The following is a 26,314-nucleotide window of genomic DNA, read 5'->3' as shown; positions in this document are numbered from 1 at the left end:
CACGCTCTTATTTATGGTAGTTGATGCTATGAAATAAACTGAAGTATGTCTTTGAAGATAGTGTGTTAAGGTAAAGCCACTTTTGTGGTATTATTTCCGTATTTCCCATTGTGTTAGAAATTATGTACTACTTGTTTCTAGTTATTGCTATTCGTAAGTATCTTACATGCTTCGTAAGTTTTTGATTCATGAGATGAACTAAATAGAGCTATACCTAGGTATATCTATGCGGTTAAGTCAGTAGTAAGAGTGCCCAATACTTAGAAAAATATTATAGGTGAAGTGAGATTAGAATTTAGGCTATCGTAAAAAGTATTAAGAACTAGTGTTATAATGATGATGACATTTAACAGCCTCAAAAATATTTTTCTTACACATAAAGCCAGACACAATCAGTAGCTTACTTACTTCAATCAGTTTTAGGGAATCCTCGACGGCTATAGCGTATCGATATCGATGTGGTCGGCACCTGTCACTATTGCGGGGGCCGGGCGGCAGGTGCGGCAGACGCGGCGGCGCGCCAGTCTCCCGCGGACCTCGCCCCGGACACACGTCGCGACAAATATCGACAATACCGACACGTGCGTGGCGCAACCCTATTCTTGTTGTTCTATATACTATATACAAAACTGTGCTGTGTTAACCCCTATATTACAACTCCTGGAATTCTGTCATTTCAAAGGTAAGAAAGATTTTTTTTTATTCGTAAAACTTTCGAAGTTTTTAGAGGTATTTGGGTTATGTTTTGGTTTCAGTGTGATAATTCAGTAATGCGTTACCAATTGGCACTATAACGTGTTTTGAACGGTGAAAATCCGCTTTTCGCTTCGCTTTTAAGTGTGTCAGTGTGTTAGCATTTTCTTCGGTGAAGAAAAAAGTCTAAATGTTTCATCGATTTAGATAGACTTTCATTCCGATAGCGCCAAAATCTGCGATAGCGCATGCATTTGTTATTACAACCAATTAAGCCGTCCCACATTCTCGATACAAGGTTTTTTACACACGAAAAAAAGTGTATTGTTAAGAGATATGCCGCGGCGGGCGGAATGAAACATTTTGTAAAGATAGAAGATAACACCGGGAGGGAAAACAAGTCATGTTTAAGGCCGCATACAAAAGACATCAACGCGCCACGCGTGCGCAAGCGCAGCGGCTTGGTGTCAGCAACAGTTTTGTACAGAAGTCGTAACATGGAAATGTAAACACAATGCTCTTGTTATACGGACTACTGATCGTAATTATGATCATGGTAATCGAGATAATTTGTTGATCTGGGAATGGGAGAAAATTGTCTTAATTGTTTAGTAGTTTTTTTTTGGTTTACGGCATGAACTTTTATTCAAATGAGTAGCTATTAAAATTGTAATGACAGACTATGATTGTCCGAATGTAGAGCAAAAACAAGAGTTTCACAGAGAACAGTGTGCCACACATACGAACTTTCTCAGGCAGATCCGTTTGATTTTTAACTCTTACAAGAATTTGTGTTTTGTCAACTGATTTGTTGACTATCAGCTTCACCTGTATTTAAAGCAGTATTACTATATTACATCAATACATTGATATAGATTAATACATGGGTACCGATAACATCCCCAATCTAGGTTTTCACGACATTTTTAAGCTACCATTAACCATTGAAGATTACATCTTGTCCTAACATATTCAACAGCACCTCAATAACTTCATAAATTAGAGGTACAGTTATTAATTTTTCACAAAGCAACACCTCAGAAAATATCATATCCCTCAAAACCTTAAGTTCAAAATAAAATAACGCATCGAATACGAAAACTCACATTTTACATAAAACGCGGAATACTGCTCAATCAACAGTAAAATCGATTCCCTTAATCGATTGAAAATAATCGATTGAACTGTTAATTGAATTAATCAAGCGTTTGAAAAGCGAAGGCTGTGGTATTGAATATCTGGTTTACTCGATTAGACTAGACTAGTTGGTATTATGTGTCTTTCATGAGAAATTGTCGTAAAGTGTGAGTTTTAGTACTCAGTAGGTGTATAGTAAGCTTTTTAGAAATATTTGTATATAGAATTTTTGGTATTATAGCCAGTATGTCATCGTGTCCACTTTAAGGAAGAAAGACAATCATTTATTTGCGAAAAACATAAAAAAGAATAATGAAACCCACCTTCTGAAGTCCGATTAATACCTATAGTTTGGAGATTAAGCAAGTAGCTAGGCATTGTGACCTTTTCTTAAAAACCAATAGGTACAATTTGGTGATTAATGCTCAATCCTTCTCCATGTGAGAGGAGGCCTGTGCCCAGCAGTGGGACGATAAAAAGGCTGTAACAGTAACAGTAACAGGTACAATTTTGCTATTCAATCGTCTTGTCTTTGTTTACTTAGTATAGTATCTCTGAGCGGAGACATTAGTTTGCTTTCTGGAAAACTTATCCTATTTGGTGTTGTCTGGGCCCAAGAGTGAGTTAGAATACCTGCACCATCAAATACACAAGGTACTTTTAACAGTATGTGATATAAAGATAAGTAATATCTCCTAATCATTCTACATTCTTCTTTAGCCTTACATGGTCGACTGTCAAAATCTTCTCAAATGCATCTGGCACCTTCGTCTGCCGTGGAATACGGCTAACTATATAACAACTCATAACCATTTCTAAACGTTTGTAACTTGCTCAAAACTAACTGTATACTATAACTCATATGTTTAAATTGTTCTAGTTTTTACAAACATGCTCGTTTTCCACGTACGAATTAACGGCTTATAAGTTACCCAAATCTAATTAAATAATTATGAGTTTTAATAATTATTATGTATATTCATTTAGATGTTTATCTTATCTTTTGATCCGTTATTTTGGCAGGTGTGTGTAACTCATATGCATAGAAGTATACTTGTTGTATAATTTTGAAAATTATTCAGTAATAAAAAAATTCGGTATAATTTCTAATAGGCATATACTTAATTTCTAAATAATTAAAAAATCTAATCTTACGCATTGGAATTCTAATATTGGATTAGTGAAATTGAATTCATTAGTGAAAATATTATCTATGGCTTTCTATAAATATACCTAGTTATTGACTTAATTTTTAGGATTATTTAAATTTTGGTATTCCGTAATTATACTCTTTAAAATAAACTTTTAATAACAATTTCTTTTTACAATATTCTACCACTTTTAAGTAACTTTTTGAAACTGGAAAAGCTATGAAGTAAAACGATTAACGCCTTGTTATACTAAGTTATTTATTGCTACTGGTAATTACTGCTTTCACTAATACTTTACTTACCTTTACTGAAAGTGAATTTAAAACTTGCTTGCATTAAATACTTTTATAACTATAAATAATTACAGTATTTAATTGTAAATAAATAATTATTTTTTATAAACACTGTGAATAAGCGAATATAATGTAAACTTAACACTTGATGTAATATTAAATACATACAAAAAGTACCTATTTTATTATAATATGGTCATTGGAATGACAATTCTTCTGCAAATACAACTAGCGCAAAAAAAAATTCTACAGAGGAATCGTCATTTAAAACAAAATAAATAATTATATGATGTAATTCAGTTAAAAAAAAAGTAGACACAAACAATCACTTATAATACCACAAGAGCTTCAAAATTATCGGGTATTTTCCGATAGGTTCGTTGCAAACAAATGAAGGGGTCAAGTTTTTCAGGTTAAAAAATAAAGAGCGCGAAGCGCGAGTGATTTTTCCTGAAAAACTTGACGACTTTATTTGTTTGCAGGGAACCTTGAGGGAAATGCCAGATAATTATGAAGCTCGTGTGGTATTCGGGAGATTATTTTTCCGTCCCAAATGTCGGCCACAACCTGTCAGTTTGACGTAGCAACGACCAGAGAAAATATTCAAAAAATTTTCAGTATAATACCATGTAGGTTGTACCACGTGACGTCGAATGGTGCAATTCTATTGGTCGATATTTGGGTCGGAAAAATAATCAAAGAAAATTCACACAAAACGAAGGAAAAAATTTGCTGCCTGCGGTAAAATGTTCAGTAGGTAAAACGCAAAAAATAAACCAATTTGATGTTCCACAAATATATATAATTTAATCAATAAGAACACAGGTAATCTGCAAGTTGCTGTTAATACTACTAGTGTTCTAACTCTCACTCGTGGGTGAAGTCAGACAGAGATAATATAAGTCGGGTTCCGTAGAATATGTGTATACAGTGCCGATTCGAGTTTTTTTTATTATTTCTACGTATTCCACATTGGACACTTTGAAATTCACTTGGGTGCCGTTTAAATGAGAGCCGAATACGTCCCCAAATCTTTTCAGGAAAATTTGTACACAACCTTCCTGAGATTTATCTCAGATAGGTAGAAGTAAACTTAAAATAAAAACGAACAACAGACTTATATTTTTGCAAGTCATGGGAATTTGGCAAGCCCAAAATTGTGCCTACTACGGCTCATTCACAAAAACCACCCAATACTGATGGTATCTTTATATCAACAAGCCAAAAACAACCTAAAATATACTTTCTAATACGTGACTCACATCAAACATTTTCTATATCTGCATAATATAACTATAATATGATTCCTCCATTCAAGAAATATTGCGGTGTCGGAGCGAGCTAGTGGAATTCCATAAAATCATGATTAGGTAATTTATCAATTTTAATACGTGACTCGTATCAAACGTTCCCAATATCTGCATACTATAACGTATTTCCTAAAAACAAAATTACAGAAAATAGTAAAAAACACACGGGCCCCTAAATATTGCGGTGTCGGAGCGAGCTAGCGGAATTCCATAAAATCATGATTAATTTATTAATGTTATACTGCTCATCGCCGCTCTCTCCTCTAAATGGGCCTTACGCTCCGGTGGCCCGCCGTATCCTCGTAAGAAAACTGTTACTGTGTTATTAGTTTTCTGATTATTTTTCTTCTTAATGCTGCGGATTTGGGATTTAAAGTTCGGTTTGTGTATTTTAAGTTTCGTCTTTAATTTTGACTAGTAAATGAAAATTACAGGTCATCTGAGGGTCAGCAATACGGCAGTAAGTGGTTCCATTTGAAATTAAATTTTTAACATCATTTTTATTTTCACGGTGAAATCTATAATCCACATTTCCTCGTTCATGGCTATTTCAATTTGTAAGCCACTTTTTCTGTTCCCTCTTTAGATAGATCACAATTTATACTGTTGAATTACACTTAACATTACTTACTGTAGATTCTATTGACCTATTTCTACTATAAAAAAACTCACTTAACAGACAATTTCACCTCCTTAAATTTCTCAACCGTCAAACCCATAATCGTATCGTCAATAAGGTTACAAACCTCCAAATATCACCAAAAGCCATTTAAGATACCGTCACAGAACTTTACCGTAGCGAGTAAACCACGTTCGAGCAAGTAAACATTTCACAACACCATTTCTCGTACGGTAACCGCTACTGAACGGAATGAGGCGTACGCGTCGAAACTAGCGGGACACGAGAATAATTAGTAGACATTATACTAAAACATGACACGTGTTGTATGTTGCGAGCTGAATTTTGATTAATTGTATGTAGACGTTTAATGTAGGGTATATCCTTTTGTAGGTTCTGTGTCTTGTTTCGCACAGGTGGAAAATTGAGTAGGTAACTAAGCCTTCAAGAATGTAGTCTCGTGTCTTCAAAGACAAATTGGGTGATTTTGATAATACATAAAAATAAGTATTATCAATATCACACAATTTATATATAGATAGAGCTTAGTGATACCTAGCTATTTATGTATAGCGTTAAAGAAGCAGCAAATTTTTTTCACTACTTTCTTCTTACACAAAATTCATGGAAAGAAATCTTCTATATTTGTTGCCTCAATTAATTTTCAGCCTATCGATCAACATGCAAATCTAGATGATCAATCTCGATCGTCGTTTTATGCGATTTCGCTGTTCTTACAAACTGTAACGGGCGAATGATTTACATAGTTTTCACCCATTTGGGTAGCAGCTCAAGCATGATCAGATCGTGTGAGTTTTCCAATGAAGTTTCTCACATTACTATTGATTGTTGACGGGAGAAGTAAATGGTTATGTAATTATACATTTACTTGCTGTAGGTTAGTAATTGTACAAAATTGGAGATAACGTTATATTAGTGTGTTTTGTTACTGTTTTCTAGATGCTTATCTTCTTTATCTGCATATCGAACTGTTGCTTACAACACTTATAAAAATGTATTTTTTCAAGAAATAAGTTTACACTTTCCAACTTACCAAATAACCCAATTACCTACAAAAACAGTTACGGAAAAACACATTCCTCCAACGTAACGACCAGAACTAATTTGTCAAATCGTAACAAAATGTCTTTAAAACAAATCGTCAAATCCGTTGAATTTGTCACGAGGCGCGTGTCTTGCGACTGATCGCAACCGCGAATGATGCACGCAAGTCGCAAGCTGCACAAATGTACCGTAAGTTTGTAACTAGAGAACTTCTAGAAGCGGCACGGGTCAAATATGTCACGTGCTTTATTGCATCAAAACATTTGATAAGCAAATGTACAACAAATCTACGCATTACTAAGTCTGTTATCTGTTTATCGATATATCTGCATGCACCCTTCTTGCTTTGTTTATCTGTGTTGCGAACATTCCGATCAGCATGGAGTCAGTATGGAAATCCTGGTCATCGAGGAAGCATTCATAGTTATTTATTTGTAAATTATTCTATAAGATATGCTAGAATGTTGACAGCCTTTTAAATTTACGTTCAGAGTCAAGTTTCATAACGATTATTTCACAAAAACATTCCTCTTTGCTGCGTTTACATTGTAGGAGAAATCGAATGGTCCATAACAATCAAGGTATGATTAATTTATACACGTCACTGGTTAATACAATGGTAATGAATTGAACACATAAACACAAAATCTACAAAAAGTTGCCGACGATTTCAATGTGTTTTTCTGTGTGAACTCATTAATATAGCTACCTTTAACGCTAATGACGATAAATTGCGATTCTTGGTCTAGAATGGATGAAGAACGGTTTTTTTTGTTGAATTTTTTGCTACCAATTATGTCATTATGGGATCCCGTCACGCGATTTTCCTTATGACAAAGGGTGAACTACTTCATATAAATTATGGTTATCAACTGTGAAAGTAATTAATTATCTGTTTGATTGCTTTATAACTATAATGTACTGCTATCTGAAACTGATTGATGATGTTTTGCATTTTATATCTTACTTTTTATCCAGAGTTATAAAATGTTATCTTTTAATTTACATTAATACTGACATACTGCCAGGTCTATTCCACGCATAGCCCACGAGTTCGACAGACCAACACATTTGAAATTAAAAATTATAACGGCGCAGTGTGATCTTTCTAAACAATTGCTCTGATTTCCTTCAAACATTAATGCTACGTGCTCCCATTACAGACCAAGTTTAGAGCTTTTTATGATGTCTCTAAAACAAATTATATGCCGTCTAGTGGGTAAATTGTTTTAAAACACTTTTGAATAGGCAATGCAGTTTGTTATAATTGTGAGAAAAACAGGCTGTAATAAAAATAAATTCTTTTGCTGGGGCTACATGTCATCGGGTCATTTCGTATGACTTTTAACATAAAATATATTATTTAGCACATGCTTACATTTTGCCGTCTCTGATCTCTGTGTTTCTGCTTAGCACTTACTTTTCTGTACTTACAAAGGTCTTCATATAGGTGGGACAGTAATGTCCGATGCTCACTGCTCCTGGAATTTGAACTTTTAAAAACACCTACATACCACCTCTTTGACAATTCCATTTAGACCCGTATAGCAACAAAATCAACCACTTTATACCGTATCCAACAAATTAAGAACCGCCAAACCGATGTAAAACAGAAGCACATCAGACATTCACGACAGACGCCAATATTTTCGGGGCCGCATGCATTATGTATTCGTATTATAACTGTTAAACAATGGTTTAAACTTCCAATGTCTCCGCATGATCGATTCGGCCATGTTGTGAAATAAATACGTCTTGCCTCGAACTTTTGTTGGAGTCTGTCGTGACTTTCGGTAGAATCTTGGGCCCTGATCAATATGTGACATGCAATGCTACAAAATAACCTTTTAGAGGGAATGTGTGTTAGAGAAAGTGTATAAAGGTCCTTATAACAAAATTCCAAACTGAAGTTCTATTTTCAACTTTATATTGTAGCATGTAAAGTTCAAAATCGTTCCTCTATTGTTGAGGTCTCGCAGATCATTAAGTTTATAATGTCTTCACCTCCGTATTGGAGCGTTTGCTTTGTTATCTTACTAATGGTAACTAGTTCTGCAATTTTTCATTTGTGTTATGTTTTTGTATTGTTCGCCTTGATTGGTTAGGGCGGTACTATAGTGAATGCTGAGGAGTTAGCGTTTTGACTGACGTGTGATATTAGGAACTCTTGGTGATGCTGAAGTTCTCTTTATTTGAAGATTACTAATAAGAATCCTAACAGGTCTTATATGTACATATATCACTCGTTTACGGCAACACCTACCTTCTGGTGTCAAGCGAAATAATATACCGATCTAAATTACAATGCTGGTATTCTACCTTTACATACTACCTACTAAAACTTTAATTTATCTTCATCTGAGCTTTGGTGTTATATTACAAAGTGGATTAGATCCATATCAACAGATACCACTGACTAATTATAGATTCAAACGTTATGGTATCGATAGATATATCGATTACTATGGTATTAATAGTCGATAAAAGAGTTCGAACTCACGTATAAATAAAAAAAAGTCGTAACTTCAGATCGCTCTCTTATAGTTCGGCCATTCAGAGAATGCGTTCCTGACACGTCGCGATTGAACTGACGACGTAACTTTGCAATGGCGTTTTTATATTTATTTTTATATTTTTGCTGGTTGTTTACCGTTTTAACAATTGAGGAGCATTAAAACAACATTATTATATCAATAATCAATGAATGTTATTACGTCGTCAGTTCAATCGCGACGTGTCAGGAACGCATTCTCTGAATGGCCGAACTATAGTTATCTATTCTAGTCTACCTTCAAAGTGTGCATATTATTAGTGGAACCAAAAGTATTGTACTTTTTGCTATGCAACTTAATTGTACTCGAGTATATTACTTGTTTACATTATCTTATTATAGTGGGATTTAGAGATGTCTACTCTTAATATATACTACCAGAACGTACGTGGCTTGCGTACTAAAACGAACGATGTCTACCGTAAAATACTCCTTGGATCATATGATGTGATTGTTTTTACCGAGACGTGGCTGGTGGATGACATATTTAGTGGTGAGATATTTGATGGTCGATACATGGTGCTAAGACGGGATCGTGATTACTTTCGTACCGCTCAACAGCGCGGTGGGGGGGTTTTAATAGCAGTAAGAAGGGAACTTTCTGTAGTTGAAAGACGTGATTGGGGTAGTTCTGCTGAGGACATTTGGGTATCGATTGTTTTAAAAAGGTCTCGGCCGGCTATCACTTATAAATTACACATATGCGCCCTTTACCTTTGTAATCAGAACCGTGGCAATTCTTATAACGATCAATTACATAACTTTGCTGATAATATGACACATTTAATTTTAACAAACCCTTTGGACACATTCATAATAATAGGGGATTTTAACTTTGGCAGTAGAGTAGACTGGATGGTAAATTCCGGTAGCAATGATTACACAAGACGTGACGTGCCAACATTTAACTGAATTTTTTGACGCTGTTCTTACTTGTAACTTGTCTCAGTACAATGGTGAGAGGAATATTAATGGAAGAATATTGGACTTAGTTTTTTCTAATGACTCTGTGAACGTTAGTGAATGTCACGATCCATTAGCTTTGCCGGTTGATTTACACCATAAACCGTTATTGATTCGGGCAGATTTCGTTGAAATTCATAAACTGGCAGATAAAATAACAAGTCGTTTCATGTTTTCTAGGGGAGATTATGTGGCTATTAGATCTGAATTAGACAGAATAAACTGGACTGACTTTTTGAGTTTTAAGTCGTTGGACAGTGCTGTTGATGCCTTTTACGACAAATTGTATGAACTTAGGGACAAGTACATACCTACTAAACGTGTTACAAAATCTTCATATCCACTTTGGTATAGTTCCGCTCTAATAAAAGTACTGAGAGAGAAATATAGGTATCATCGCAAATACAAAACGTATGGCAATCTCTCCGATTTACATTCTTTCTCACTGTTGCGAAGTAGGGCAATTAATTTAGAAAAGACATGTTTTAATATTTACATGGATAAAATAGAGTCGTCGATAATCAAAAATCCGAAAAATTTCTGGTCCTATATAAAAAGCAAAAGAATTTCCAATGCAGTTCCTAAGTCCATGCAATATAATGACGTCACAGCGTGCACTGGTGAAGACATCAGTAATCTATTCGCCACGTACTTCCACTCCACTTTCCAGGAACCTGATCCAGTCCCCAGTACATCATCTTTGCAAGATTCAAATGGTAGTGTTACCGCCAGTAATCTTGATAGTGTTGCATTTATCAGTTCATTGGAAATAACTCATTCCCGAGTATTGAAGTTACTCAAGTCCTTGGACCTTTCTAAATCTGGTGGTCCGGACCTCATACCTCCTGAATTTATAGTGCAATGTGCTGATAGTTTGGTTACCCCGGTGTGTATATTATTTAATCGTTCCATATCTGAAGGTATAGTTCCTAAAATTTGGAAATCAGCATTTATTACCCCGGTCCACAAGAAAGGTGATAAATCTGACATTACGAACTATCGCCCAATATCCAAGTTATGTCTGTTTTCAAAGGTCCTGGAGCGTATTGTGTATGATAATGTATACGCTGCAATGGAAAGTCACTTCGGGGATGAACAACACGGATTTATCAAAAACCGATCCACTACGTCTAACTTGGTGTTATCGCATGAGTTTATTTCGGGAGGTATGGAACAGCGTGCGCAGGTGGATGTCATCTACACCGACTATAGCAAGTGTTTCGACCGTATTGACCATCGGCTGCTTCTGGAAAAGTTGCTTAAATCCGGAATACACGGTGACCTGTATAGATGGTTTTCGTCTTATATCGAGAACCGTAGTCAGGCAGTGGTGCTCCAGGGGTACACTTCGGGTTGGACCTCGGTCCCCTCCGGGGTACCGCAGGGTTCGGTGTTGGGGAGTCTACTTTTCACTCTGTTTATTGCTGACGTAATAAACTGCTTCAAGCATTCTTATGTATTACTATATGCTGACGACATGAAGGTTCATAAAATTATACGTGGCATCTCTGATACTCAGCAGTTGCAAGCTGATCTTAATAGATTTGAGGAGTACTGCGCACGTAATCTGCTACAGCTAAACGTGTCTAAATGCTTCCATATGACCTTCACGCGTCAGAAGTCTACGGTGAATGCAACCTATACTCTTAACCAACACGCTTTATGTAAAGTTGACAGTATCAGGGATTTAGGCATTATACAAGATAGCAAATTACTATTTGATCAACACATTGAGGGTATTGTAAAAAAAGCTGCGAAAGCATTAGGGTTTATAATTAGAGCCTCAGCCTGTTTCCGTTCTCTGAAACCAATCAAGGTTTTATATTGTTCGTTCGTACGCAGTCACTTGGAGTATGCATCTCAAGTCTGGAACCCTCAATATGAGATCTATAAGCTGCGTATTGAGGGTATCCAGAAAAAGTTCCTTAGATATCTCGATTACAAAGCGCACCGAATATCTATAGGTTATGTGCAACGATGTAAGAAATACCATTTTTTACCACTAGATTACAGGCGACTCATCAATGATATATGTTTCTTAATGAAGATAGCGAATGGATCGATCGACTGCTCTGAGCTCGTTTCAAAACTTGAATTTAAAACTAACCTTATTGGGTTACGATGGAGGCCATTACTGAGTGTGCCTTCCACCTCCACTAATTATAGGCGTAATGCTTACCTTATTAGAAGCGCTCGTTGCTTTAATGAATTATCTCGTGAGCATGATATTGACTTATTTTGCACTAAAACGAAAGTAGCAAAGAAACTTTTAGCTAAATCATTTTTTGAGAATGAAGCACTGTCTGGTGGTACTCAAATACACACGTAGCAAATAAATAATATTAATAATTAAAAAAAAAAAAAAAAAAAAAAAAAAAAAAAAAAAAAAAAAAAAAAAAAAAAAACACATTCAGGCATTACAATAGTTCATCGTTAATATTATATATCTGTGGAGGCTTGTTATTGGCAACTGGAAAATATATTTTTGTTACATATTATGTTATTAGTCTGTAAGCCTTCTTAAAATAAAATAAAAAAAAATAAAATATTACTAGCTTCTGCCAGCGGTTCCACCCGCATCCCGTGGGAACTATTTCCCGTACCGGGATAAAAAGCCTATAGCCTTCCTCGATAAATGGGCTATCTAACACTGAAAGAAATTTTCAAATCGGACCAGTAGTTCCTGAGATTAGCGCGTTCAAACAAATAAACAAACTCTTCAGCTTTATAATATTAGTATAGATACTTTTGAATATAAAGTAGGGACCTTACTTACTTTTTAGAAAACTTGGATAAATATTTCCGCCATCGCTATTTATGGGACCAAGCCCAGGTTATTTTGCCTCCAGCATATCTAAATTAAGAAATTAATCATAATTAACTAAGCTACGAATAATAAATTGAAAATCATTAATATTTTAATTGAAACTTTGTCTTCTTAATGATGTTGAAATCAATCATGAGAGACGTACTGTTGTGGGAAAATATTCATTGTTCTTAATTAAAAATAAGTCATACTCCTACAAGAATTATAATAATTCATGTATCGAGATGAAAGAAAGATGAATCGATCAAATCAAATCAAATCAAATCGTTTATTTTGCAAACTCGATTATATCTTCGATTATATCTTTCAAAATATTGGGCAGATGTCATCAACTAATTCTGTCTGTCTATGGCGCTTTTCATAACAACAGAATATTTTGATAACAATATGAATAAAAAAACCTTTTGAAGCATATATCCTCGGGTAATGTGTATATTTTCGAGATCGAAGTTATACTCTAAAGATTTGATGCTGTAGTATTATACTTTTAACATGACAGCAATCATACAAGAACTTGCAACATCAAACCAAAATGTGTATGTGTAGTGTATACTGCCATAGATACTGCAAAATAATAACAGTCCACGTTACCTATTACAAATCATTACGTCCTAAATAGACAGGTTCAATGTCATACATGTTACTAGGCTACCATTAATAGCCCGAGGTGTTTCATACATAACCAGTATAATTAGACCTTCGCTTCTCCTTAACTAAGGAAAGAATACCTCAAATTCGAACAGAATCAGGGGTCATTAAAACCGGTTATTGTTGATGATTGTAGCTCAAAGCTCTTGTAACGAAATTCTATACGTAGAAGTTTTTTTTCCAAATTGATCTTTATTCTTAAGAGGTTAAGGTTCCCAGGAACAAACAACACCTACGCCCAGGTGTTTGATGAGAAAAAAAAGTAAAATGAGATATGATGATTAAATATTTTTGTAATGTTCTATGAACGAAATTTTTTACTATAATGCGTAAGTAAATTATGTTTCTCAGCGTTAGCTACACAGTTTCTACGAAACATTTTACTGTACAAGTTAACATTTTATTGATTTGATTAAAAAAGTAATAAATTCTAATAAAAGTAATGGCCTTTTTTTCGATGTTCTAAAACTACTTTTTTTTGTCAAGATTGACTGATTGACTAGGACGATCAGTGATGTAATTTCTATTTTTAGTTTATGTTAATTGAGGTATAGATAGTCGTTGAAATCTGTATCATGTTAATACAAAATTGTCTGGCGGACTGAGAACCTTATATCTATGTAGTCTCCGCACCTATCTATGACTTAGCCACAGCAAACTTTGCTTAACCTTAAACTATATATTATCCACCCGTGCATTAGGTACTTAGCATATAACCCTCCTTAACCACTAGTTACTACATACAATTTGCACAACACACAGAGTAACAGATCTACTACCAATATAGTTATAGTACTCCCAACTTTCGCAGCATTATCCTAGATTGTTAAACTGTCTACAACTAGGCTGTTCACTTACATGGCGTCCGTTTACCCTCAGTTTAGCAAATAGCTTTAACATTTTGTGGGAAATGAAGCAATAACATGTACTCTTCTGTGGTTTGGAGTCTCGTAGCCATGGTGTATTTAATTATTTAATAGTTACAGCTGCTGTTTGTGGCCAGTTCGCTGACCGCGCGAAAAGTTTAAAGTTTCCACGCAACGTTTAGCGGACCGGAGCGTGTGTACATATGAGGATACGGGAAATTAGTCTGTATGTGTAGTAATTTTAAAGTCTATTCTTTGAAAGCTATTCAATGTGTCAAGAGTATTTTCAAGGGAATTTTCGCTACAAAATTGCTAGAAGCAAAAATGTACCTACGCAATTGGTGTGGTCTTCAATTAACACAGAAGAAGATTCAAATAAAGATTGTAATCTATTTACAATACGCACCAAGCTAACAGTCATAATTAGTGAAGCATCCATTATCATCTGTCAAATATATATCACAACTTCCGTACCTTCAGGGTAGGTCCACAATCAGACCCATCTATTCCATGTTACCCTAAGGCGGGCCACAAACTATTGTCTGGTACGTTGAACATGGCCCCGATTGATTCGTAAATATCCGCACACCATAATTATCGTGTGTAGTAATCATAATCAATGAGTAGTTTGTACTTCAAAGATTAAGTGTGCAGATGGCACAGTTGGCAAAAACATAAGTAGGCTGTATGTTTTTTGCGTGGTCATTCGTTTTCGGTTACAAGGTGAATAGAACTTCAAGTGGGGAGTGATACTTGAAACCAATTTTAGATATTAAATTACGAATGTGCTTGTCTGAAAAAAGCGGTAGTCTCGCACTTAGATACGTATAAGTAGTTATTGAGTCATTAAATTTTGAAATGCCCCGAAGTTTAGTTCGGCTTATAGTTTATGCATCTCATAATACTTTAAAGAGTATTTTTTGAAGAAGTATATAGAAGAAATGATGACGACTCTTAATAAGAAAATTACAATAGGGAAGGGACATTAGGACAGGAAGGGCAGAGAAATAATGAAATTGTCGATAGAACTAATAAGAAAGCAGCCTGGGTGGTATCCTAATCGTTATTAACATTAAGGGTGCATAAAGTTTGTTTTATGTTTTCCTTTGACTTTAAGGTTCATTGTAATTTGTCATTGTTGTTCTAGCCATAATTCTACAAACCATATTGCCTCAGCAATAAATATTAGTTAGTATAATGAGTAGTCAAAAGACCGCTGTACAATGAAGCCTAAATAATCATAATTAAATAATGTAAATATTACCTTTGTCCAACTTATCGCTGGCGCTTCGCTGCGGGCTTGAACAAATTAATTCCTAGACTTTATCAATAAGGATAAATATCAATTGTCTTCTCTGTAGCTTCAGTACTAATCTATATCTCACATCTTCGCCCGCAGAAACGATCGCAATCAAATAAAGTGAAACAAGAGAATAACGAACTTGCTCTGAATTCGGCACAATACTATTTACTTAAAGTTTTATGTACATTACTGTTTTAGTTCAAACAATAGACAATGTGATCGTGTAAAACTGGTAATGGATATCTGACAAAGATATCGATACGGATCGTGATACAAAACCTTTATTGATAATGTTCGTAATGGAATTTTATTATTATAATTTATATCGTTGTAAGCGATTCGTGATTTACGAATTAGGTGTAATTGTATAGTTGATGAGCAGTTCAAATTAATCTTTGTGGTTTTGGCTGTTTAGGAAGAGAAGGTAGAAAGTGATTATTTTGAGAGGTTGAACTGTTTAGGACAGTTTATAAATGAGCATTTAATGTGCTTTAAAAACATAGATGGAGTGTGTAGGTAGGTGTAGAAGGTAAAAGGAGTTAGGGATCATATTTTCGCTAAAATAAATTACACATTCCCCTTTTTAAATCTTGCCAAGTATGACGGAATTCCAGATAGTCGTAAGTCTGGTTCTATGTACGTACCTATATTTGTTGTCTGTCCATATTTACTCATTGTATGGAAAATTGATTTTCCATTCAAGTATCTACGAGATTATTATCAATGGGTAAGCAGGCTCTGCCATTTTCCACCTTGTCTATATTATCGTAGGAATTTTCATTCAGCCATTTAATTTAATATGTCTTGGGCGGACGTTATAAAACTCCCGTTATGATAGTAAACACATGTTCCTAGTTAAAGCATACTTTATTTGATTAAAACAATAGAAGCATGAACAATAATATGTGGACACCTTATAGGTGCTTAAGATAATGTTTATTATTTTTTGGTATGGCAATTTATCTGAACTGTATGCTCGTAAAGCTGTCGTCTTCCAGGCTGGTTCTAATGGCTTTCTTTGATACCTGAAACCTTTGAAACCATCATAATGTAGAAAGAAAAGAACGAAAGAAAAATACATTTATTCACGTGTACGACACATAGACAAACAAAAATTATAGTATAAACTATCATTCAACACTTCTCGTTTGTTGGTTTTCTTGAGGATCAATAATTGCCCCTTAGGAAACTACAATAAAAGTTGTTTTTATGAGGGTGGCCAAGTAATTCTCACGGGACGCGTGTGAAACAGCCAGTTGTCACACATAAATTAATTTGAGGTCAGTTATATTAATATTTTTCTGTAGATTCTCGCTTATTTACTTGAGCAAATCGCCTTCACTTCAACTTTCTTCATCCTAGACATGACCACATCATTTCAAACAATGACTGGCGTACATTTAACGGTGATACGAGAAAGCAGACTGTCATATGTTTCTTGTGGGAGTTTCATGTAAGTGGTTAAACTATTTGTATAAGATGTAGAAGTCTTTATATGTTGTAGAAATCAATATAGTGTTTGAGGTCTCAGTTTCTGTTGGTCGCGGTTTCCAATTTCTTCCAATTTTATGTTGAACCCAGTAATTTGAAGTGGGCAATAAAATAAAAACTGAAATCGCTGTAAATAAAGTTACCACAATTACCAAAACAGGATGAAGTATATACACTCTGTACCTAGTTTTAATTTAAAACCCTTCCTCCTGAAATAGAAATTTACATTCCTATAAAAGCACTGAAATAGAATTCTAGCTGCAAACAGCGCTTTAAACTCCTAAAAGGAAACCTGATACCCAAATGACTCTTGTAACTTGATACCCCATACGGAATACCTTATTACGACAGCCATAGAATCTGATATTGTGGCTTACGTTATCTTATCTATACATATAATAAATCTGTAGAAAAGTAATTTTTGTACATTGAAGAAATTGACAAAAAAAATAGCCAGCATGTTAAAGGATAACTAACAGAACCCATTTCCATCATTTTTGTCATTTTTGTCTGTTTGTCTGTTTGTCTGTTTGTCTGTTTGTCTGTTTGTCTGTTTATCTGTTTGTTTGTTCGGGATTCACGTAAAATCTACGAATTAAATGCAGACAATGTTTATATACAAAAATTCTACGTAACTTGGGGTATTACTTAGTTTTTGTTTCATCGAAATCGATTCACTCTATCAAAAGATATGATTAATTTTGTGAATTCAAGATGTAAAATATTACGACACGCAATCTATTTGTCAAAACTGTACATTTGAATGTTGTACTTATATTAGTTGATCGGCCCATTATTAATCTTTACACAGAAAATCATACCTTTATAAGTAACTTCAGAAGAAAAAAAAAAAATGAAAATTTTGTTTAGCCAAGGTTAAAGTAGCTCCACCTGTGCTAAATCTGTGGTAAATAAAATACATCAAATTTGTCAAAGGAGCGAGGTGGTAAATGACAATATTACCATACATTCTTTATAGAGGATTATTATTTCAACAGATGGAGTTGTGTATTTTCCGTAATTCACCATATTTTAACACGTAGTGTAATTTTTCGATAGACATTTCAATAGTGTTTGTCAGTTTGCCGTGCCACATCAAAATCCAACTATAATTATTACCTTGATGAAAAGAAAATTAATAGTTCTCAGCCAAATTTAAAACGGTGCCATTTAAATTATTTTTTGAACATTATGTCAAAAATGATGACTTTAGTGGAACAATTAATTATCATTTAAAGTTACAGATGGAGTTCATATCAGGATTTTTTCATAAACATAGTTTAGCTTATCTTCCACTAATGTGGTGGCCTTAAAACAAATTACTTTGAGTGAGTAGTATTAAGTAGACCTTAATTATTTTTTCTGGTGCAAAATATGTAAACTTAATCCTAGAAGAAATGAGGATCTATCTCTCGCAAGCGCTGCTAAGCGTGAGGAAGGTAGTGTAGGATTCTGTAGCTTTAAAAACAAACCCAGATACAAAGTGCAGATAAGAAATGGGAGCTCTCTCTATTTAATACCACACACACGTAAAATGCTTTATGCGTCTGAAAACGTACAAATTACGCGCCGCATACCAGAGACATGCTTACTTTCAACTTCTGATCGCAAATACACTGTTCACGATTACGAACAGTCTCAGTAAGACCCGAGCCAAGTCTAAAAACCCTAAAAAACACCTTTTATATAAAACTACATTTGATGTCATTTAATCACAAAGACAGAATTGTTCTCTGTTGCAAATCCTATCCACCTATATCCTATCCTAATCCAGAATGCATTCCAGGTGTGCATTGCACAAAAACCAATGGTATCCTATTCGAGAAGTCAAAAGAGTTGACCTGCCAACGTCAGCTTCTGCGCTAAGCAAGTGTTCTTAATAGTACCATCAGAATTACATTCATCGTTGAATGAGGTGAATAAATTTTCAGAAACCACAATAACAGTAGGAACCAAAGCGTATTATCGCTTCATAGAGCTCTGATTGGCCCCAGGTGACCAAGTCAGGTCTGATTTGTTCGTTCATCAGATCTTTGAAAGTGTTTCGGTGGATACTTACTGTCGTCCTGTTTACGTGTGACATAAAATATGGTATATAAACGTCCTCCGCTAGAGCGAAATTTTCCCGGTGTGCGGTAGTGACGCACAGTATACAACACTTATGTTTCTTTTGATTTGCTGGCTCCACCAAGAAATGACAAATTGCGAGCGTACATTCTGAAAATCTTGGCAAAACTACAGGTTTCAAGTACGAACACATGAAGTGGACTCTCACAGATACGTACATTTTGCCTGTTCGTGAACTAATGCAAACATTTCGGTGGAGTCCCGGCTTAGGCCTCCCCCACATTAGGCGTGCGCGATCCTCGGGCGTGTGAGTAACGCGGGCGCCGCGCGTGCGTCGCGAGCGCGTTGCGTGAGCGTCGCGTTTTGCTGCCCTGCGGCATTTGCAGCGCGCTCGCGGCGCGCACGCGCCGCTCTCCTTGACGTTTAACTGCTAAGGCGTTTAGCGGGCGGCGGGGATAGCAGGCGAAGGGGTAAGAACGCAACTCGAGCGCCGCGTGCTCGCCGCGAGCGCGTCGCTTGCACTCTTCACACATGCCGCAGGGCAGCAAAACGCGACGTTCACGCAGCGCGCTCGCGACGCCCGCGCTACTCACACGCCCGAGGATCGCGCACGCCTAATGTGTGGTCAGCCTTACCATGAGTAAGTGAAACTATCCTACCCTATGCGCCTGCTGATGATGATGACTCATTTTATCATCCATCCAGCTATTCCCCAACTATGTTGGTGTTGGCTTCCAGTCACCGAATCTGTTTGAGTACCAATATTTTGCTTGGAGCGACTACCTATCTACCTATCTTTAATCCAGTCAACTACACAAGACGATATCCATGGTAAGACTGACAGACTTTCTGGCTTCTGATTAGTCGCAGGAGCTGCAGAAAATGTACAAATGACAGCTTTGTCAGGCTCAAAGCATGTAGACATAGATTATAGCTGTTTCCTGTGAAAATTACTTACGCACCATATACGTAATAATTTTCCAAATTGGCTGAACAACGTCACAAACTTTACTTCTTTTGTTTAGATAAATGGTCACATCCACAACACAACCTTGATCAATGAATCTATGCGACTGCTAAGTGCTAATCCTAATTATACTGTCACGTGAAAGAATGCACCTACGGGATAAGTAGTATTTTGACTATTCTATATTGCCCACGCAGACGAAGTTGCGGGCAACAGCTAGTCAGAAATAAATATTCTGAGCAAATAAAATGTGCAACTTATTGGACAAATGAAACAATTTAAGAATACGGGAAATCAAGCGTTCATCTCTATATAAATTAACAGTCTGCTAACCGTAGATCTACGAAGAAACTCTACTAACATAGTAAAACTTTGTATAGGATTATAGCCTTTGTGTTAATGAAATTAGAGCTTATAATTCCGTGTTAATTATTGACCGATTGTAAGAATCTGTGTGGAACGTATGAATATATTTCACGCTAAGATATTGGGGACTGGGGCGGTATATACCGTTTATTACTGTATGCTCAGTAACCATTATACCTGTTAATATAACAAAAATATTTTGTAGAGAACTTCGTTTTCTTTTGTAAAATCATGAGGTGGAAAATAATTTGCTTGTACAAATTGCTGAAGCTTGCATGATTAATTGAAAATTGCCTCGGTTGGAAATTGGATTATGTTAATATTTTGCTAGCAGCTAGATATTAAAATATACACCTGTCATGGACGGTCATAGTTTGAGAAGCTTGAACTCCGGAGGAAATTAGCAAATGAGTTATCAGATAAAACGGGAATTTAACAAGGATATTAATAAGAAACTTTAGTTTTTAATCAGTCCAAATACTTTTCTTTGCGCACAACCTCTAAAACCACCATATATTCCACCTACGTTGTTCAAAAAAGTCTGTACTTCTTTCTGGAAACTTCCCAACCCCTATGATCTCTGCTCACCTCACAAAAGTCGTGTTATCCCGTATGTAAGTCACAGCGTACCGTAGTGTTGTCGTCATATATCCCGTTAGCGTCCACGGCGCGGTCGCGCTCTTTCTCACTGCATGGGTGACGGCGACGCGTCAATACGATGACAACACCATTTTTTCGAATACTCGATACGTTTTCATATCGATATCATGTATCGATACTTTTTTTGTACTTCAAATTGGATGCCAAGAGAAGTTTGGCGTGGTCCATTGCGATCTATGCGATCGGGAATTCAATTCCTATCCTCATTAGAAATAAGCGGTGAAAATATGATATGCATAGGTATTTTCTTTTAGATTATTTAAGAAATTTTCTCTAGATCAGTGGTTCTTAACCTTTTTGTCATGAGGGACCACTTTACCAAAAGCTTGTCTTGCCGGGGACCACCCCATTGGTTTGCCTAAATTGAGGGTTCTTTGATAAAGAATACAACATGCATGCAGACATACACATGGCTATGTAGTTACAAATGCGCGAGCGCAGCGAGCGCGAAATTTTTTTCGGACTCGTACGGACGTAAAATGTATCCCAAACGTACTTAACTTTTTGTTTGTTGACAAATGCAAAAACGTGGTCACATAGTTGCTGAATACGCGAGCGAAGCGAGCGGGAAATTTTAATTATTTTTTAAGACTCAGAACCAAAATTACGTAAAAGGGCTACATTTCAAAACTTATTTTTTTTCTGTTGGACAAGTAAGATGGATAGTAACGTCGCGAAGCAAAGCTTCGCGGACCACTTGGAATACCTCCAGGGACCACCAGTGGTCCGCGGACCACCGGTTAAGAACCACTGCTCTAGATCATAGTTTAGGTCACATACCTACAAAAGGTCAGACAGAATAATTAAATCATAAAATACGCAAATTCATATGCCAACAGCGACCTGCAATTGAGATTTTACAATGCAATTGTCTTGGTCTGTCAAGTTGGTTGTTGTTTAACCAGCTTAAACACAGTACCAGTTATAAAGTTGCCGCCAATAACACTTACGCCTTGTTTCATATGTTCATACCTTAGGTCTGGCTTGTTACTAACCGTTCGTTCGCATACAAAAATGTCTGAATGGTCCATTGTTGCCCACTTACAACATATTAACGTGTTTGGCGCTAATGTATGTTCGTTCCCGGGTAATGAGTACGTCACCCTTACAACGTTTCTTAAGTAGCCGGTAATGGGAAATGTTCTCGAAGCTTTCGATGCTGTCGATGTAAGAGAAGTAATAATGTAAAACAAGCAGGCCAGCTACATAGTTAAGATTCATTGTGACATGTGGTGGAACATGGATGGGTACCCATTTTATCGAGATGTCTATAATCGGATAGACAAATCGAAATATTAATCTCGAGTGCCATAATCAACAAACTTTCAACAAAACGAGATTCTCTCACGAATTCGGTCAATCGATAATCGGTATCAATATATCTTTGTTTACCTTATATCGATTTCCTGAGAATTAGAAAGTTGTAGCGATAACTATTGTATTACACGCAGTTGAACTTAGTACCGCTATATAAAAATTGATGATTATCTGAAAAGGAATTTTGCCAATTAATTTAGACCTCAGATAAGTTGTGATCGATCAAAGAAAATTTCTTCCGTGTAATGTAACTCAGGACGATAGGTCAAAGAGCCGATGTTGCATAATTGAAATCATCCTATCATAGATTTAAATTTAGCCTTAATTGATTCTTTGACTGCCCCGTTTGATTCCTAGAAATCCCCACAACTGATGATTAGTTCCTAGTTGTCTTATACGAATGTTAATCTGCGATCAATGCCGATCATTGATCATTTTCCGCCACGATATGATTTATTTTATATTTTTTTCTAAGAAAATGTACTGAAGTGACCCAAACACTTGTCTTATGAATAACTTGAACAACACATTTTTTTCGTGTGGATTGAGAAGGCACGGATAAGCACAGTTACTACTTTATAGTTCAGTTTTCTTTCTGAACTGAAGATACACCTTTGCGGTAACGGTTCTGTGATAGAATTCGGGCTGGCAGTCGCACTAACAGATTACGCGCGGCATCAAACAACCTTCACGCAGCAATTTTAATTACCTCATTACCAAAAGAACATTCGATGTCGTACTTAATCAGTATTTTAATAATTTCCTTATACTTGTTCCAGGTATCGAAAGCCATTCGGACGGTGTGTAGTGAGTACAAAGATAGTATGTGCAGTGACGCAACACAGTTGTATGTGAGGGACAGCCGGTGACAATTGTGCAGTGGCTACATGTGAGTGACTTGTGGACAATGATCGTTTGGCGTACGAAGAACACTAGTCGTCGGAAATACGGGGGCTGGTGAGTGACTGTCATTAATCATTTTTGTTGTAGTAAAAAAGTTGTGAGTGTTTTAATGAGGAATGGAGGTGTAGGCGCGTGTACTTATTGATAGAATGTTGTAGTAGAAATTTTATTAAAAGAGTGTAAAGCAGTTTTTCCGTAACACGAACTAAGGCATCTATAATTAGGTTTTTTTTATCATGGCAAGCTAAGTAGTCTTACTACAAGTAATTTTTCGATATTGTACAGAATCATTGTTTTTAACGATACGCATTTATATGTATTCTTTGATATTAAATACCTACATTTTCAAGAAACTTACTTCAAGTGGCCATCTCTAGGTGGACTATCGATAGTGCAACACGACGGATACAGCTCAGCCGTAATTACAACAATAATTAGTGCCGTTCAAGTATGCCGTTCAGTTCCCAGTAGCAGCACTAGAATAGGAACTCGCCATCCTTTCCCACGATTTGCCGCTAAGGAAATATTACTGGAAAATTCGTAAAATTTATCTGAAGAGAAATTTCCTCTTAATTGATTTTGAAATCGGCCCTTTGAAACTTCTTCCTGCCGTTAGCGATTGCGACTCTAATTGATCTGCGGAAAATTCTCAACAGTCATAAAGTTCGTAAAGTTCTTTAATTAATGATAACAATATCCTCATTAAAGTATTGATGGGGAGCTAGGTATATGCATTATGTCACCAAAAGAAAATAAAGTGGACTTCACACCAGCAGTTATCGGTAACAAACCCAGAATCAGTAATTCGGCATGAGTATAACCCAATATTTTCATAAACACAGTTTTCATAAAACTACAGGAACATCGCCAATCAATTCACCGACAAATAAAATTCGTTCCGCATTCAAACGACACTCAATTCAATCTAGCAAATAAAATAACTTCACAGATAAACTTGCCACAGGATGTTGTAATTGACTAGGAAATAATCCGACATGCTTCTCAGTATAAACATAAACCTAATTAACCAATTGAAAATAATCTTTCAATGTGAATCGTTAGATAAATTGTTAATGCACTCCGTATCTTTATTACACTGCCTTATTAGTTTACACGAGGTACAAAACGGATGCGAAATGGAAATGGATCGACTGTATGATAGTTTTGATTAAACGTGTCTCGTGTCTATGCAGTTTGTAAGAAATTACTGTCAACATAGGCTTTGGAGATTATAGTGGAATATTTTTGGATAGTAGGTACAAACTATGTCCAAAAAATTGGCTAGTCCGAGGTAAGAGTATTGGGAATGGCTACAGTTCTGCGTAGCCAAAACCTAACTTCGACTCATCAATTTTATTTCGGACGTACATTTTATGTTTTGAGCGCGTGTATATTATATATCAAAGAATGTAATAATAAAGATGCACTATTATTTTGTCTGTTCACAACTTATTCCGAAAGTTTCGCCGAAGTAATGAAGTTACTCAGACTGCCATCTCACTAACGGACTAATATTTTACATGCCATGATCTAATTTGTGCCGATACGAGAGAGATCTTTGAGTAATTTATTGTGACTATAAATGTGGTTTCAATTGCAAAGTGATTGGTTGCACTATAACTCAATTAAAACTAGAAGCCATGGATAGATAGGTTTATTAACTGGTAGAAACATAAGTTCTGAATTGACTACATCAACAATTTTAATTAGTACGCGTTTCTATGTATTTAAAAGATTAATATTCCCTACATTTCCTGAATAATAAATTCTATAATTATCGCATTTAATATTGGTTATTACTCCAAGAGATACATTCAATCACGTCAGCACCCACATTCTACATTATGAAAGGTCCATTTCTATTTCTATTTAGTTACACCTATACCTCCATCTTTGCTATACCGCCGCGGGGAGTCATCTTAGTCATCTCAGCTATCTTGTATGATACGGAATCACGCGCCGTATCCGATAGCAGGCCCAACATCTCGGCACGATCCCATGGGTACTTACACTTATATTATAACAAGAATTCCTAATTTCCTGCTCTCTCCGAATGTCTCGAATGCTTTTCCGATGTCATGTTATGTTGCTTTACAATTTCATTGGAGGTACTTCAATGTTGAGTCTGATATCCTTGCGAAATGCTTCACGCTGGTTTTGTAGCAAGAATTATGTTTTGATATTTTGTGCTTGATAGGAAATGTACAGTCGAGAATAGCACCTATATCTTGTGTAGACTTGGCTTTTTTGACTCTCGAAATAAGAAGAAGTTAGTCGAATAGTTACTTAAAGTGAAACACCTACGTAGTTATTTTTTAATATTTTTTTTCTATATTGTGATTATAAAGCTTAGTTTCGTTTGTTAGGTTAGTTACCTCTACAGGTCGCGAATCTATGTTAAATCTATAGTTATATGACTCATTTACCGAGGAAGGTTTATAGGTAATTTTTATATTTGTCCGGATGCACGATGACAGTTATTTATTCATTCATAGTATAATGCTAACCATCACTATTGTTGCTTGTACTACGAATCCAACGTCTTACTAAGCACAATGTTTTATTAACTCCCTCGCCTTGCGGTAGTCAGATTGTTTAATGCGCTAGACTTGCAGCCACGGCTTCGGTTTGCTAAGTAAAATGAGGTACTGTTATGTTGGGGACAGGTTATCAATGTTCTATGTTCACATAAAGATGGCGCGTTATGGCATTGCCAAGATTTTATAAATAGTTACTCGTTTCCGCCTGCAGTTTCGTTGCAACCGCGTCTCTTCTAACATTTGTAATATTATTTAGTATAGATTTTATGAAACGTTTTATTAGGGCTGCTTGTAGGTATGAAATAGAAGCTTTAGCATTTAATCCTGTGATGATATAAGTGCCCGCGAGATGCAGAAGAAAACGAGACGAAAGATCGAATAAAATATATCTAATCGATCTTTTCAAGTACATAATACAGTTTGACGTTTTTATTGCATCTTATCACTCAGACTTAGATATAAAGTTCTATCACAGGAGGTATACTCAGATAAGGTCCAGCAATACGGTTCTTCAATAGCCAGATAACCCTTTTAAATTTATGTCTGGGCATAAATCTATAGCCCCATTGATAGCAAT

At 35.8% G+C, this 26,314-nt stretch overlaps 1 protein-coding gene across 1 annotated transcript in view; it reads left to right on the top strand.

The window, feature by feature from the left end:
• Nucleotides 1-444: 444 nt before the first annotated feature.
• Nucleotides 445-26,314, top strand: part of LOC124645534 — a 77,837-nt gene continuing 51,967 nt past the window's right edge. The window contains exons 1-2 of the mRNA XM_047185344.1: nt 445-682; nt 23,074-23,251. Coding sequence (XP_047041300.1) covers nt 23,202-23,251 — 50 coding nt within the window. The 5' untranslated portion in view covers nt 445-682; nt 23,074-23,201. The remainder of the gene's footprint in view (nt 683-23,073; nt 23,252-26,314) is intronic.

This window comes from Helicoverpa zea, unplaced genomic scaffold, assembly GCF_022581195.2.
Source record: "Helicoverpa zea isolate HzStark_Cry1AcR unplaced genomic scaffold, ilHelZeax1.1 pri_000016Farrow_1_scaff_4_deb, whole genome shotgun sequence".
Lineage (NCBI taxonomy): Eukaryota > Metazoa > Arthropoda > Insecta > Lepidoptera > Noctuidae > Helicoverpa > Helicoverpa zea.
The sequence above is the reverse complement of the archived record's forward strand: the minus strand, read 5'-3'. Positions and strand labels throughout refer to the sequence as shown.